Source organism: Bactrocera dorsalis, chromosome 6 (assembly GCF_023373825.1).
Source record: "Bactrocera dorsalis isolate Fly_Bdor chromosome 6, ASM2337382v1, whole genome shotgun sequence".
Classification (NCBI taxonomy): domain Eukaryota; kingdom Metazoa; phylum Arthropoda; class Insecta; order Diptera; family Tephritidae; genus Bactrocera; species Bactrocera dorsalis.
Genome location: NC_064308.1, coordinates 17,525,324 through 17,543,093, shown reverse-complemented (window position 1 = coordinate 17,543,093; position 17,770 = coordinate 17,525,324). Strand labels below are relative to the sequence as shown.

The window sequence follows — 17,770 nt, the reverse complement described above, 5'->3', positions numbered from 1 at the left end:
AATTATACCGCCTATATACCAAGAAACATGTTTATCAACAAACTAGTTGATAATTAATATCGGCCATAAAATATAAATTCAAATGTATTTAGTTAAAGCTCATGTTTCACTAAAGGTTTAGTGATAGTGCATTTTTTTCACTATCACTAAATATTTAGTGGTAGTGCAATTTGTTTTTCTCTATCACTAAAGATTTAGTGGTAGTGCAATTTGTTTTTCACTGTCACTAAAGGTTAAGTGATAGTGCATTTTTTCACTATCACTAAATTTTCAGTGATAGTGGATTTTGCTGTTTAACTACCACTGAATAGACAGTGGTAGTGCAATTTAGTGGTAGTGCAAAAATGCCCAACCCTGTTATCGACATTTGCATTTTCATGCAATTGTAAAAACATCTCTGAACAATGAAATGTAATAGATTTTGTGACTGTCACTTACAGAATAGCAAAAACGTCTCAAGTCACAAAAATTGTCTCTAACTTAAAATCTCAAATTTAGAGATTTGTGACTGTATCACAGTACAGAATCGAACGGTTAATCTCTTCACTAATTTAGCCGTCCTCACTGCCAATGGACAGATGATAAAACAGATGTTTTTGCCGTTCAAGAATTCACATCATGGAAATAATGGACGCATTTTTTTATTTGGGAAATCGATTTTCAGGTGAATTCAGATTCATTGCGTTTAATTCATTTGCTTGTTTAAAATTTACTCTCTTTGTAGTATCTAAATCAGCTGTGATAATGTAATAGATTTCCAATGCTGGCAAGTAAGTGGTGCAAAATCAGAATCGTTTTCAGAGAGTTTTCGTTTGGATTACATTCAAATTAACTCGGCAATTAGATTAAGAATCGTAATTTTCGTATGACGAAATCTTGTTAAATTTATAAGATTAGTAGCATAATCTACTCAACAGCCGAAATTGTGTGATTAATAGTGGATTTCTGTAAGCTCTCTCTAGTCACTATTTGAGACATTTTGAGGTAAAATCTCAATTTGTGACTAGTTATTATTCACTAAACAGTCTCTAGCGTTAGTCTCAAAACATTGACTCAAATTTAGGACCTGATAGTTAGCAGATTACAAAACTAAAACGAACTATTGTTTGTCATTTTGAATATACTGAATAGAGATCATTATAATTTAATAAATATTAAATTAAGTTATAGTATGTTCAGACCAACACTTAATCACACATTTTCTGCTGTTGTGGTTTATCCTACTAGTCCTATAAATTTATCAAGATTTCGCCACACAAAAATGACAGTTCAAAATCACTTCAGAGATGAAATGGAGTGCCGTTATCGAAATAAGCAACTTAGAAACCAGACCTCTTCTTCTCTTCTTTTATAGTCGGATATAAAGGATTCTTTTATATTGTGCTTTGTGGAGCTGTCTCTCTACTTATCAAATTGCCAACATGTTACAGCGTTTTCTTAAAACAACAACAGAGTTTCTATTGAATAACGCACGGAAAATGAAAACGAGTTCTGTGCAACCGAACATTTTAAACTATTGCAACTTGCAAGAATCAAGGCAAGGGAAATAGTTTAAGGTGCGAAACCAATCATATAGAGTAAAGTCAGCCGGATGTTCGAAAATCCTTTTATTAAGTATCAACACCAATTTATTAGGTTGTCAAATATCTCCCTTCCGCTTTTTTGCTCTTTTTTCAATGCTTTATAAAAAGTGTTACAGTGATTGGATTTAGAAAAACTTTAAAATTGCGCGAATTTCGGCGTTAGTGAACTCCATGTTTACACGTCTATAACTGTTGAAACTAATCATGCATAGCGTCGTTTTGTAGGTTATGTCAAGACCTTTCAAAGATGTATACTTGTAGTATTACGAGCGCCTTCTCCATTGATGGAGAAATACTTTTTGAAGTTATACTTCTTATACGACGCCGGAAAAGGTTGCGATAGATTCTGGTTGCGCAACCTTCCATATAAAAGTAACGCAAAGTTGCGCAACCTCGCTCCATCCATATGAATGTAACGCAACCTTGTCTGCGAAGATGTGCGAGCAGCAAGCGAAGCTATGACAATCGGCGATCGTTTGTTCGTTTCTTTCGGCACAGCTCGGCTGACACAACAACACAACACAATGTTCCATGCTTATGCTGTTGTTGTTTTTGTAGAACAATGTTTCAATTTTTGGTTGGTGACATATTCACATGTGTGCGCATATGTATGTTTGTATGCTTGTGCATGAATGAAGTCATACTTCTTTTTCTTTCGTTTGTCTTTCATTTCTGCGAATTCTCAACTATTTTACGTATGTTTTGGTTGAAATACTCTGCGTTGGCCTTTCAGAATCACACAGAATCATTTCTGTGGTTTTTGAAACTGGCCCACGAGGACGAGGTACATATATGGTTTTATCTGGGAGCGTGAGATTTAAGAAAATCGCTCGCTTACAAGGGATAAAATGACTTCTGAGTGGCGATTTTAATGAATAAATTCACAGAATCATATCTGTGCTTTTGGAAATCTATACTAATAAATATTTTTTTTTTACTAATAGAAAATAAATTTATCACAGCAATATACATAAACATATACATAATATTGCTGTGATAAATTTAATTTCTAATTAGTAAGCAAAAAATTAATAATAAATTTATTAAGACTATACTTCTCAGGGCATCACAGCAATGTTATGTATATGTATATACATATTATGCATATCTATTGCTGTGATAAATTTATTGCGAAAGCAAATGTTCTACAAAGTATGTATATTTCTATACTTAAACAAAATTATTAGAACCATCGTATGTTTCTTGCATTCATAACCAAATCATACTTAAGTCAGGGCAACCTAATTGTCAATGGTGGTGTTGGTGGTAAGCGCTTGGAAGGTCAAGATGCTAACACAGGTCCCAGGTTCGAATCCCGACAGAATAAATTTTTAATTTTTTGCTTTTAACATCGTATACTATAAAAATAAATATTTTTCTTTATTTTAATTTCTATTAGTAAGAAAAATATTTATTTGTATAGTATACGATTTTAAAAGGCATACATCTTCTATCCTATCTTGTGTATCTGCACATGCTCATATGAGTGTATGTATACGCATGTGCGCGCATTGACTTGCATGTTCATACATTCATATATACTTATATGTACATATATTTGCATACATTGCCGAACAAATAAATCACAAGCATACAAACATACATATGCGTACACATATGAATATGTCACCAACAAAAAATTGATCTTCACAAGTCAATCCGGCAGCCAAATTGGCGAAGAACAAAAGATAGATGATTACGCTGCATATTCTCTTCCGCAACGAAGAGACGGAACTACTTTTTGAGTCAAAATTCATTCATTTAGACTTTGCTTTATTCTTCATTTTATGTGCATAATAAATTTATAAAATGTGAATTTAAGTTTTCTAGTTTTCTTTCATACAAAATGATATGCATTTCTGAATATCACTAAGAAGTATAACTTCATCCGCGCGTAGGGACTCCACGCACCTTTTTTTTTAAAGCATTTTAGTAATCGCTTAGTTTCAAGCACTGTCCCAGCCACACGTTTTTTTTATAAATTATTATTTATTTCAAGTCTTCTAAAAATAATTGAAGAGTGTTAATTAAAATCGGAGGGGTAAGAAATGAGTATATGGATTCTTGAATAATTATGGTCTGATTTCGAGTAATACTTGTACCAGATGTCATCAAGTATAGATGGGCGGACAGACGAACAGAAAGTCAGATGTCTATCTCGATTATTTTTAGGCACCGGAAGTCCGAACTGAAGTGCATTTTTTACCAATGGTCTATGGTATTTATAATAGTATATAAAATATTTTGCTTTTCATCCTTTTAAATATTTGTTCTTTACCTCCACTACTACCAAAACCGAAAAATATTAAAAAAATATTTTTATTAAGATTTTTCTTATTTCATATAACATATAAAAATGAGTTTTATTTATATTGAAACAGAAAGGAGCGTACACTTTTGACTCATGAATTACTGTGGTGTGGCAACATAGGTAACTATGGTGTCTCCCGTCTGTGTAGCATAGTCAGTACCGTTAGCAATTTAGCTTCCTGAAACTAAAAGCAAATACAAAAAATTCAGTTATTTAAGCAACGATTTCTAAGATTTAAATTTTCTGTTTATATTTTTCTCACTCAGACATGCTACGCGGGATTTTTGAACGTTCTGCCCCGCCGCTTCTTCCACGATGCACAGATTCATATCGCAACAGATCTGGCAGCACTGATCCACAACTGTAAAAATGGTCATATATTAGGGCAATTCAGAATCTGGTGCAAATGGTCTTGCATCTTTGCAATTGCAAATTAGCTAGCATATTTTTGCTTTTAGCACCGTCGATGCACCTGCCACACCCTCGCAAAAAAGCAACACTAATATCGGCATTCTGCTTGAGACGATTGTCTCATGTCTCTAATTGTCACAATCTTCATTTAGTGACTCTGTTATTTAGGAGTCTCATTTTGATATTCTGGCAGATACAGTATACTACTACTACTTTACTGTATCTGCCAGAATACCAAAATGAGACTCCTGACTAACAGAATCACTAAATAACTATTGTGACAATTAGAGACATGAGACAATCGTCTCAAGCAGAATACCGATATAAAACGCCATTGTATTATTTGCAACACTGGTTTTCAAATTATGAACTGTTGTCAAAAATAAAAACAAACAAATAAAAGAAATGGAGCAAACCGGTTTAAACAGAAAAAGAATTAAACGTGAAAAACCAAACAAAAAGTGGAGCGAAAAAGAAATCCAGGGTATACTGGATTTTAATTTTAATAGGCACCAAAAGCTCAAATTTTTTATAAAAAGCTCATTGAGAGCACGAAAATAGACGCCACGTGGGATCTAACACGGTGGAAAGTGCGGCACCTGAAGGCTTCATACAAGCGATTGGCGAATGTCAACAGGACCAGGCCTTCTTGAGTCTGATGCCGGCTCACACTTGACGTTGAAGGTAAGCGTAATGAATGCAAAAAATTTTGGTCTAATGTTTATACTTCAGGCAAAATGTTGCAGATGTGCTCACACTTTAATCGACTTAAATATATTTTTGGAAAAAACATTGAATTACCTTTTAAAATGGTTGATAGTGCCAATATGGTTCTATTCAATTCCAATCACTGAGCGAAACACAGCGTTGATTAAAAATCATCTAATGTTGACGAACCGCTCATTCGCGTACAATGTGAGCCTTCGGTCCAAAATGCTTTGCTCACGTTTGCTCACTTCACGAAATGTAGAAACTTTTGCGTATGAGCTGATTCAAGGAAAAATTGAGTTTTGCAGTTCCTGGTATGTATCAGAGAACTGCAAAACTCACTTTTTCCTTGAATCAGCTCATACGCAAAAGTTTCTATTTAAGTTCAATCACTGAGCGAAAGTGAGCTAAACATTTCGTGAAGTGAGCAAACGTGAGCAAAGCATTTCGGACCGAAGGCTCACATTGTATGCGAATGAGCGGTTCGTCAACATTAACTGATTTTTACTCAACGCTGTGTTTCGCTCAGTGATTGGAATTGAATAGAAACTTTTGCGTATGAGCTGATTCAAGGAAAAAGTGAGTTTTGCAGACATCCCGAATTTTGATTGTATTGCGAAATTCAAGCGTAAAAATGTTAGATCAGCAGGAGTGGCAATTTATCAGAAATCGAATGATACCTCGAATATAGTAACTTCGAACATGGACTTTCTATTACGACATATTCGTGAAGTTGATATTGGTCAGTCATCAATTGGTGATATATGTGCTGCTCACTGTGTTTTGGACGATGGAACAAACATCATAATGGTAGTTGTTTACATTTCGCAAAATAAAACAGTTAATAATATCATAAAGTTTATATACAGAAGACTTATGATTTATGGTCGCGTAGGTTCTGAAGAACTAGGAGAAAACTATCATACGTTGCCACTAATCTTAGCAGGAGATTTAAATATCAATTTCGCATCCGAAGATGGACAACTCTTGATAAACTTTCTACGAGATAAATTAGAATTACAAATGAATAATGACCGTAATGAGCCAACTACAAGACATGGAACAACAATCGATGCAGTTTTTTCTAGATTTCTGTCTAATTTTAATTCTAAAATATATGTATCGTATTTCTCGTATCATAAGCCTATTGTCTCGGTTTTACAATCAACCACAGTAATTACTGATGTACCCAATAATGAAAATAACGAATAAAACAATGAAAAAAAAATAAAAGACCTATGCAAAAATATTAATTTACTAATGAAAACATAAAATAAATTTAAATATTTTGTAGGAAATTAATATATGTATATGTGCATACGTGTATATATTGCACACACACATTCATATATATACACTAGCTGACCCGGCGAACTTCGCCCCGCCCAATTTTTATTTGAAATAGTTAAAACGCTTTTTGAACTCTGTTCAAGGCCATTTATTTGTATGGAATGTTAATATATTCAGGGAATAACGTCTCTAATCAATTTAAATATTTTTGGCGAAGTTCGTTCTTTGTTTTGTTGTGTAGCGTGTAAACAAATAAAGAAGATGTCTCTCCAACACGCTAATAGCCCTGACAGACGACAGCGCTAATATGCATTAGCGGGCTTAATTTACATTTATTTGTGCATTTGACCCATGTTAATGCAAGTTTGTAATGCATAAGAATTCCGTGCATTTGGTTGATTTTACTAAATTTGAGTAGGCAACTCTGATCAAAAATGGGCGATTTTTGCTATTTATTGACAGATGTCGCACTGTTGCTATCTATTTTTCCAATATTCTTAACTTTTTTGCACACTTTTTCCGTAGTACAATCAATTATTGCTCTTAATTTCACTCTATTATCTTTTAACGTAGATAATAATAAACGAATTTTTTTCGTTAAATTTATATTGATTTTCCAAAATTACCAAAATTTCTTTTAATAATTTATCTTATTCATTTTTATTTCACTTTTTTTAATAAAGAAACAAATTTCACTATCAGCTGTCTAAATGCACAAGCCTGCCGTCTGTCACCATAAAATTTCAATGCGTATTAGCGTTGATTAAGACGCATTAATTTTGCTCGTCTGTCAGGGCTATAACATGCCACATACATAAGTACCTATGTATGTACATATGAAACTGTAAAATTTTGAACTTAAACGATAAATCGGTTTGAATCATTCGAATTCTCAGAATAAACATTTCCTCACTTTTAGATTTGCTCTGTTGTAGTAAACTATTCACTACAGTGAAATTATTATTTATGAATAAAGACGGAAACCTTAGTATATATCTGGTATAAAAATCCACGGGATTGAGATTTGAACTTGAGGTCAAAATTTTTAAAATTATTGATGACAATTTTCGTAGAGTTGATAATAAGCACAAATTTTCATAAAATAGTTCATTTTTGATTTTATATTCAAGTTTTTAACAAATAAGTTAATTACAAAATTGTTAGTTGATAACATGTAACATTTAATTTTATAATCTTAGGATAGATAATTCTTAATTTTTAATAGTAGTATTTATTTTTTTGAATTATAAACATTTTAATTTAACTTAGCACTAATTGGTGCACAATATTTTTGGTTAACCTGTCTCGAGCTAACACAAATAGATTTGATGGTTTTCCCACACGTGAGCATGCAACATATAATTGCCCATGGGAAAAACATGGATTATCCAAATCTAACCCACAAATGGACATTGTTTGGCCTTGAGACTTATTAATGGACATGGCAAAAGCTAATCGAATAGGAAACTGTAGTCTTCTGAATGGTATCGTAGATTCTGACGGTATCATTGGAATACGGGGAAACAGGACCACTTCTCCTTTAAACTTTCCAGTCAAAATGGTTGCTTCAAGAATATTCCCTGTTAACTTTTTGATGACCAAACGTGTACCGTTGCATAACCGAGGGGGATTCAAATTACGCAGAAGAATAATAATTGAACCAATCTTCAACCGAAGAATATGTGGTGGCATTCCGGGTATATCTTGAGAGTTTAAAAATTCAGTTGGAAAATTTACACTTTCATTTTCATCAACAACAGTATCGACTGATTTAAATGACATCAGATCGCCTGGCAACAACTGTTGTATCTGGAAGTTAATTTCGTCAACATCAACATTTTTGGCTGCCAAAATAGCCCGCCCACTGAGCCAGTTATGATCTAAATAATTATTTTGTATATCCGGGAAAATACTTTGAATCAATTCAATTTTTGTGTGAACAACAGTGCAGAAATTGTCTGGCAGTTTAATGCATTGCGTGTTTGGTTGCCGTTCTATTGTACCGTTCCCAATATCTAGCAATTGTTCCGAAAATATATGTGCTAATGGATCATTTAGTAAATGTACGCGCTGTTGTAGTAAACTATTCACTATAGTGAAATTATTATTTATGAATAAAGACGGAAACCTTAGTATATATCTGGTATAAAAATCCACGGGATTGAGATTTGAACTTGAGGTCAAAATTTTTAAAATTATTGATGACAATTTTCGTAGAGTTGATAATAAGCACAAATTTTCATAAAATAGTTCATTTTTGATTTTATATTCAAGTTTTTAACAAATAAGTTAATTACAAAATTGTTAGTTGATAACATGTAACATTTAATTTTATAATCTTAGGATAGATAATTCTTAATTTTTAATAGTAGTATTTATTTTTTTGAATTATAAACATTTTAATTTAACTTAGCACTAATTGGTGCACAATATTTTTGGTTAACCTGTCTCGAGCTAACACAAATAGATTTGATGGTTTTCCCACACGTGAGCATGCAACATATAATTGCCCATGGGAAAAACATGGATTATCCAAATCTAACCCACAAATGGACATTGTTTGGCCTTGAGACTTATTAATGGACATGGCAAAAGCTAATCGAATAGGAAACTGTAGTCTTCTGAATGGTATCGTAGATTCTGACGGTATCATTGGAATACGGGGAAACAGGACCACTTCTCCTTTAAACTTTCCAGTCAAAATGGTTGCTTCAAGAATATTCCCTGTTAACTTTTTGATGACCAAACGTGTACCGTTGCATAACCGAGGGGGATTCAAATTACGCAGAAGAATAATAATTGAACCAATCTTCAACCGAAGAATATGTGGTGGCATTCCGGGTATATCTTGAGAGTTTAAAAATTCAGTTGGAAAATTTACACTTTCATTTTCATCAACAACAGTATCGACTGATTTAAATGACATCAGATCGCCTGGCAACAACTGTTGTATCTGGAAGTTAATTTCGTCAACATCAACATTTTTGGCTGCCAAAATAGCCCGCCCACTGAGCCAGTTATGATCTAAATAATTATTTTGTATATCCGGGAAAATACTTTGAATCAATTCAATTTTTGTGTGAACAACAGTGCAGAAATTGTCTGGCAGTTTAATGCATTGCGTGTTTGGTTGCCGTTCTATTGTACCGTTCCCAATATCTAGCAATTGTTCCGAAAATATATGTGCTAATGGATCATTTAGTAAATGTACGCGCATGTTTATAGTCAATCGAAGTGTTTTAACATTTCTCCATAAAAATGATTGTTTTAAACATGCGTTAATCTCATCGGCGAAAGTAGAGCGAGGTATGACCGGCAACGTCTGTCGGAAATCACCAGATAGCAATATGACAGCACTTCCAAAAAGTTTATCATTGCCGTTCAAATCTTGCATAGTTCGGTGCAATGCCTCGAGTGAATATTTGTGAGCCATTGTGCACTCATCCCAAATAATGATAGAACTTCTTTGCAACACTGCAGCTATTGCGCTATTTTTTTTATGTTACATATTGCGTTTGGGTTGCTATGAATTTGTAATGGCAACTTGAATGCTGAATGTGCCGTTCGCCCACCATCTACCATAGTAGCCGCAATGCCTGATGATGCAACTGCCAATGCGATTTTCTGTTGTGACCGTATCTTGGCAAGAATCAACGATATTAAAAATGTTTTACCGGTTCCACCTGGTGCATCCAAGAAGAAAAAGCCGCCTTGTTTAGCGCAGTCAGCATAATCTGATTATAAATAATTTTTTGTTCAGCTGTCAATAATGGCTCACTGTTCGCGATAATTGTAGCTAAACTACCATGGTCATATTGTTTTTCTCGTTGTAAATCGGTGTTAATTAAGTCGGTGGTCGGACGATCAGGTGATGGCATACCATAATAATTTAGTGGTGAATTTGAAATTAAAATACATAAATCCTCGATCAACACTAACGTTTCATTATACATCGCTGGCGTGTAATCTATGTTTGGGCATTGCTCTGTTTGTCTAATTCGGTGCAATATGTCTTCCGTCATACAATTTTTATATTTTTCCCACAAAGTGGTTGCTTGTGATGGATAACACGTCGTCAAAATAATTGCAAACAGGTGACGAATGTTATTTGGCGTTGATGTGAACGCAGCATCGGCAAGTCTTCTAGCAATTGCAGTTCGCGACATGCATCTTGATATGTATTAAATACTCGGGCATTAACTGTTCGCAAAAATTTGAAAGACGTTGGTCCGGGAACATTCACCAATAACAAACGTAAATAGAAGCATTCACGTTGTTTTGGATGTACCGTGTAAAGTCGTCCCAATGTCTTAGCTTTGAATATGCCTGTAATAGAAAGATGTGGTTTTCCTTGTTTCCATGGTTCCCATTTTTTACCTGATTTGTTCCATGTAAAATAGCGTGGAACATCAGTGTATAGTAGCGTCTTTGCGAATTGGCCTAAAATACCAGGTTTTTGACACAATGTAAAAAATTCAGTTAGTGTCGTTTTTGGAGCCTCAAGCGCTCTTTGGAGAACATTTTCTTCAGTGAAGTATGCACGCTGACCGTTTTCAAGATGCACTGCTAAATGCTGGACTGAAGGGTATCTTTCGTGTATGGGAAAGCTAAGAGTATGCCAAATTGCTTCGTTGCTGCTGATGTATCTACCCATTTGGTATCGTGTTATTTCATCATTCTTATTTAGGTTTTGTAATTCAATTACGGCCAAGTCACTACCTTTGTTGACATATTTACATATGTACTTAATTGATTTTACGGAACTGCAAAGCTCGACATTGATATGAGCCTTATACGTTTTTGAAAGTAATGGTGAATATGGTACCACCCACTGATTGCCAATTTCTACTTGATTTGTATTATTTGATTGCCGGATTGTGAATGTGTGGCCACCATTCGCAACATTTCTGCGGCGATACATAGGATAACCGTCAGTATCCGTGATTGTATCATTCGTATAATTCTTTGGGAAATGCTTCTTACATTTTCCATTTTCCATGCATGGCGATGCCATGTTAAAAGTACCGCACGGTCCGTGGATCATTTGATTGGTAAAAACATCAAACAATTCTCGATCAATTGATGGGTCTGGAATTTCGGCTGAAATTATTTGATCAATTTCTTCTGGACGGATTTTATCTTTAAACCAAACTAAAATGTGGGCATGAGGCAAACCTCGCTTTTGCCACTCAATAGAATAAAGCCAACAACGTGTGTTACCGAAAACTGAATATTTAACAATGAAATCAATTAAGGATTTCAGTTTTTGTTTGAACACACGCGCAGTTATATCATGCCGATGTATTGCTTGTTGTCCTGGTAATAATAACGTTTGTATATCCTCCCAATTCGGATTACATGTAAAAGTTATAAACAAATCTGGACGACCGTAATTACGTACGTAAGTCATCGCATCCTGTATGTATTCCTGCATGTTCCGTGGACTACCGATGTAGCTTGAAGGTAAAATGAAAGCATTACCGATGTCATTGGGGTTTAAGTTTCCATCGATGTTTCCGACAATAGCATCTCGTAAGTGAATATATTCTTCTGATCGTAATTTCTGCTGGTTGTATCGAATGAATCGCAAGCGTTCGCTTTCGATCTTAGCATACATATCCACAATGTATTGATGGAATAGCTGACGATATCGAAGAATATAGTTATCCTGATTATTCCTAATCATCAATCGGCTTGCGTAGTAGTTCATTAAACTTACTTTTTTATCTCTTGTATTACCTAAAAAGAATAATAAAGAAATTAAATAAGAAATTAAAAGCAATACATATGTAAGAAATTAAATAGTTAATTGTCAAATTTACCAGTATTTGGATCACACTGTTTGATGTTAAGCTGATATTCATCCTGTCCTTGCCAAAATATTAATGGATATTGGAGTGCGTCATATGAACGGTGCAGGTCCGAAATCATACTAATAGTGTTGTCCCGCCGTGTAATTTTTATAGCTCTATTTTCAACTGGATCACCAACCATAATAACAGCTACCTCATCAACAGTTGGCGCGTTAAATCTTCCAGCATGTTCTCCTGATGGAACTTTGTCGGCTTTGATGACGATTTGATAGTTGTCACTTAGCAATTGTGGTGATACTCTTTTAAACAATTGAATGAGTTTATTCTGAGTTTCTAAAAAATTTTCCAACAATATCACAATTGCTCTTTCCTCTGCTTGTTCAATGAAATTATATTGGCACCGAGTTGTCACGCGTTCTTCACAACTGCCCATAAAATAAATTTGTAGATACTTTGGATTATCATCAGGCATTGGCATCAGTGACCCAATTTTATGGTACACCTGACCTTGTATTTTAAATGTAGGTTTAGAATTACGTCCATCGGATGCGAGATCGCAAATTTTAGTTGCCCCAAATGATGTCATTTGGAAGCAAGAATTAAATTTGCGTATCTTTCGCAAAAATATTTTTGAATTATCTGAATCGCCAGCAAGAAGCGATATTAAAGGTTCCGGCGGAGTGGGAAGAGGTGGCAGCAGAACTTTTCCTGATGCACAACACATGCCGGGTGTTTCATTGCGAAATTTTAATGCATGACAATATGGACATAGTTTATCCATTTTCCCGTTGGCAATTTTTGAATGCGCAGAGTAATCAATATCTGCTTCATATTCGAACGCAAGACGAACAAATGTTGAACGTGTTAATGAGCGGTTGGTCCGCTGTCTCTGTACATCTCGTAATCGTGCTGTAACTATTAGGGTATTCACAAGGTGTCATAGTGTGTCATATCGTCATATTGTCATATTTTTTTATGACTGTCATAACAACACTGTTGTTGTTTCACATGCAAAATTAAAATATGACTGATATAACACTGCGTGGTATGTTTCTTGAGTTCGCTATTCTATCAGCTGTATTTGTTTACTTTCTTATTATTGGCGTTTAAGTGTTTGAAATTAATAAATTTAATAAATTTCGTTATTAATATGGAAGGAAACCACGATATTCAGGTAAATTAAGTTGAATGTAAGTGAAATATGGAAATATTTTGATGTTTATGTGGTTGCAAATGATTTTATTGCAGTGTAAACCAAAACGCCGCCGTTTCAACCCGGTGCATAAGTGGAATGCGGCAGAAGAAAAAGCGCTTGTGGAGTTCCTAATGGAAAATAGAAGTTTCGAGGTTTGTCATTTCAATTTAAAAAAACAAAACAAAGTCAAATAATTTTTTTTTAAAGAAACCAACGGCTCAAAGCTTTTATGGTCGTTTCATCGAAGACACGCAGCTGACGGTAGGATGGAAAGTAGTGCGCCCAAAAGTATGCAATATGCAATCAGCTGATTAAGAGTAGAAATATGACAAAATATGACATACAACAGTTAAGGGTGCTCACAAGTGTCGTATTTTTAAGAATATTAAAATATGACATAAGACATACAACAAAGCTTGTGAATTGCCTATATGTGATGTTCACGCGTCGCTCTTGTTCTGGTAACATTTTGTCGCAGACGTCTATCACGCTGTTCTTGGGATTCTTGTACACGACTCTCTGCTGTCCTGATTCTTTGAGCTGAGTTTCTTGCTGCGATTTGTTCTGCAGACTGCTGAACTCTTTGAACTCTTTGGCGTTGTGCAGCTTTATTCCGTGCATTATTGAGGTTCGATTTTTTCGGTGGCATTTTATTGAAAATATTACTTCAAAGTTCAAAATAAGATTTAATAAATAAAATGAAAAGCAAGCTAATAATACTTACTTTTATTTAATTCGTTTAAAGAGTTTTAAACAATAAAAAGAAAGCAGAGCGTGCCGAGTCTGATAAATTTTAAACACACGTTTTACGTTTAATAAATGGTAAAATTTAAACACACGTTTTACGTTTAATAAATGGTAAATTTTAAACACACGTTTTAAGTTTAATAAATGGTAATAAATAGGTTGGTCCGCTGTCTCTGTACATCTCGTAATCGTGCTGTAACTATGTGTTGTTCACGCGTCGCTCTTGTTCTGGTAACATTTTGTCGCAGACGTCTATCACGCTGTTCTTGGGATTCTTGTACACGACTCTCTGCTGTCCTGATTCTTTGAGCTGAGTTTCTTGCTGCGATTTGTTCTGCAGACTGCTGAACTCTTTGAACTCTTTGGCGTTGTGCAGCTTTATTCCGTGCATTATTGAGGTTCGATTTTTTCGGTGGCATTTTATTGAAAATATTACTTCAAAGTTCAAAATAAGATTTAATAAATAAAATGAAAAGCAAGCTAATAATACTTACTTTTATTTAATTCGTTTAAAGAGTTTTAAACAATAAAAAGAAAGCAGAGCGTGCCGAGTCTGATAAATTTTAAACACACGTTTTACGTTTAATAAATGGTAAAATTTAAACACACGTTTTACGTTTAATAAATGGTAAATTTTAAACACACGTTTTAAGTTTAATAAATGGTAATAAATAGGTTGGTCCGCTGTCTCTGTACATCTCGTAATCGTGCTGTAACTATGTGTTGTTCACGCGTCGCTCTTGTTCTGGTAACATTTTGTCGCAGACGTCTATCACGCTGTTCTTGGGATTCTTGTACACGACTCTCTGCTGTCCTGATTCTTTGAGCTGAGTTTCTTGCTGCGATTTGTTCTGCAGACTGCTGAACTCTTTGAACTCTTTGGCGTTGTGCAGCTTTATTCCGTGCATTATTGAGGTTCGATTTCTTCGGTGGCATTTTATTGAAAATATTACTTCAAAGTTCAAAATAAGATTTAATAAATAAAATGAAAAGCAAGCTAATAATACTTACTTTTATTTAATTCGTTTAAAGAGTTTTAAACAATAAAAAGAAAGCAAAGCGTGCCGAGTCTGATAAATTTTAAACACACGTTTTACGTTTAATAAATGGTAAAATTTAAACACACGTTTTACGTTTAATAAATGGTAAATTTTAAACACACGTTTTAAGTTTAATAAATGGTAAATTTGAAACACACGTTTTAAGTTTAATAAATGGTAAATTTTAAACACACGTTTTACGTTAAATAAATGGTAAATTTTAAACACACGTTTTACGTTTAATAAATGGTAAATTTTAAACACACGTTTTACGTTTAATAAATTTTAGCTAAAATAAACGTTTGGACTTTTAATATAACAGCATCTGCTTCTATAGCGCCATCTAGCCTAATACAGCGCACTTATTCAATTACCTTACAACGTCAGCCGTTAGTATCACAAATAAGTGTCAATAAATGTATTCTCATGTAGCGCCATCTACTGCAATAGCACATACAGCTCTAAATTTAACTCCAAATGTACTCCATACTTATGTTGTGCTTAAGATAAAACAGGAAAATAGTGTTTTACAGTTCATACATAGGTTATGCTTAAGCATTGAAAATGGGAGGCTTAAGCAATGCTTAAATAACAGCTGATTTTTGTTTTGAATTTGCTTTGAATTTTCAGCGACATCTTTCGTAGCGTAGGGCAAGTGTCCGTTCGTTTGCACTCAATAACAGCTTATACTTTTCCTTTAGTTCCCATAGGTGCTCCGACTCGCTAGTGATGAAATTTGGGGTTCTTTTGTTGTTTTCATCAATTTTTGATATAATTTTCCTCGCAAATTTATGTATTGTCTGTTATAATTTAAATATTTCAAACATATTTTTATGAATGACATTTGTAAAACATATGTTGCCCATAACGTTGCCATATATCATAATAAAATTTTATAGAAATTAAGCATTGACTGTGAAACGCAAACGACTACTCAGTTTGCAACAATACACAATATTTAGGTACAACTTAAGTATGGACTGTGAAACCGGGCATTAGCCATACAAAATTCTATACCTAAATGCAAATAAATGAAATTTTTTTTTGCATTTAGGAAATACATGCAGAAATCAACTCTGCGATTTCCTAAATTCCTCTGAAATCTCCCAAATTCGAGGAAGATTTACTGGAAAAGAGTGGCAGCATTGCTTATTTGTCTGACCATACATATGTACATAACTTTATTTATTTCACGGATTGTATGGGATTTTTTCTTAAATTTAAAATATTGGAAGTCATAGATTCGTATAACTTTACCACAAATAATATAAACTTCAAACAACGTATTTTCATTTAATGTTTTTAGCAAGTGGCAGCTTTTGTTATGACAGCCTAAATCCATGAAAATTTAGAAAGAAATGTAGCGCCATCTATTGTAACATACCGCACTTAGCGCCACCAACTGGTGGATAGCTCTTTGCTAATAATAAACAAATAATTTGCAATAAATAAGTAATGCGACTATAAGGAGAGTTATAAACTATCCTATCTTTCAAGTTGGACCAAACTGCACACAGTGTTGAAAATTTCATTAAAATCGGTTCAGTAGTTTAGGAGTCCATCGAAAACAAACATCGTGACACGTGATTTTTATATATTAAGATATTGTTATCGGATTCTATTCAGAATTTCATTGTTGCAAAGGTAAGTAGTTCTTTTTACCTTTTACATACAAGTGAAAGTGAAAAATGAAATAAAGTGTCGGGTGAGAAAACAAAATGGAAGAGTGCCTCAGGGCACTTATAACAGTTTACATGAAAATTTGTGTTTTCTTTTTATTGTTTTTGTTATGTTTTTTTTTTGCAGTGCCTGCCATTGTTTTGTAGCTGAAAATGGATTTTCGAAACCGTAAAAAGGTCAAACTGAGCGAAATGACCGATAAGCAAATTTGTGAATTTATGGAATCGGTTGAAAAAGACGAAGAAGCTGATTTTAGTAGCGATGACGATATGAATGATCCGGATTTCGAACGTAATGAAATAAGCCCCGAAGATGAACGGTACATATCGGAGGTAGTTCACCAAATCGATGAAGACGAATCTGCTTTTTTGAATAAAGCGGACAATTTTTCGTTGAACTTGAGTACAATCAAGGAAGATCTTCCCTCAACTTCGCCAAATGAAGAAGTTGAAGAAGCTTCAGGAGAAGAAGGGCCATCAACTTCAACACCACGTTTGAAGCCACCAAAACGTGCCCGTTCCCCTTTGCTTGATTTTGATTGTAGTGGTCCGTCTATTGTGCCTTCCTCTGGAGGTTTCAGCGGAACAGGTAATATGATCAGATGCCGTATTCATTTTATTTGTGAATCTAAAATTCCATTTACTATACGTATTGAAGCAATAACCAAAGATTCGGCTGAGTTTTCCAAAATTATATGGCGAAAACGATCGATGTGTTTGCATGTAAATGAGGTGGCCTTCCGTGGTGACTCAAGCCTACCATCTTCGCTCAAAGAGCCTGAAACTCCGATGGAGATATTTCGTTATTTCTTCACTAATAAAATGGTTGACAAGATTGCTTTAGAATCGAACCGGACAGCTCGCCATGTCGATATCAACTCCAAGTTCATAACATCCGGCGAAGAAATTTACAAATACATTGGCATTCATGTTTACATGAGCATTTACCGCTATCCCAATTTGGAAAGCTATTGGGGCCCAAATGCGTTTCAA

The 17,770-nt window shown here is 34.3% G+C and overlaps 1 protein-coding gene and 1 pseudogene across 1 annotated transcript; one reads left to right on the top strand and one right to left on the bottom strand.

Moving 5' to 3' along the window:
* Positions 1–2,313: 2,313 nt before the first annotated feature.
* Positions 2,314–2,447, top strand: LOC125779877 (small nucleolar RNA U3; annotated as a pseudogene).
* A 7,931-nt stretch (positions 2,448–10,378) lies between these two features.
* On the bottom strand, positions 10,379–13,057 carry LOC125779235 (uncharacterized). Its single transcript, XM_049459873.1, has 2 exons — positions 12,126–13,057; positions 10,379–12,042 (listed from the first exon to the last, which is right to left on the bottom strand). The coding sequence occupies exons 1-2, from the start codon at positions 12,895–12,897 to the stop codon at positions 10,379–10,381; spliced, it is 2,436 nt and encodes an 811-aa protein (XP_049315830.1). The 5' UTR covers positions 12,898–13,057.
* Between the last annotated feature and the right edge of the window lie 4,713 nt (positions 13,058–17,770).

Excerpts from the sequence above, each read along its gene's own strand:
- LOC125779235 (XM_049459873.1), bottom strand. The coding sequence starts at position 12,897 with ATGGATAAACTATGTCCATATTGTCATGCATTAAAATTTCGCAATGAA. Across the intron at positions 12,043-12,125 it reads ACAGTGTGATCCAAATACTG|GTAATACAAGAGATAAAAAA; the intron begins GTAAATTTGACA and ends TATTCTTTTTAG.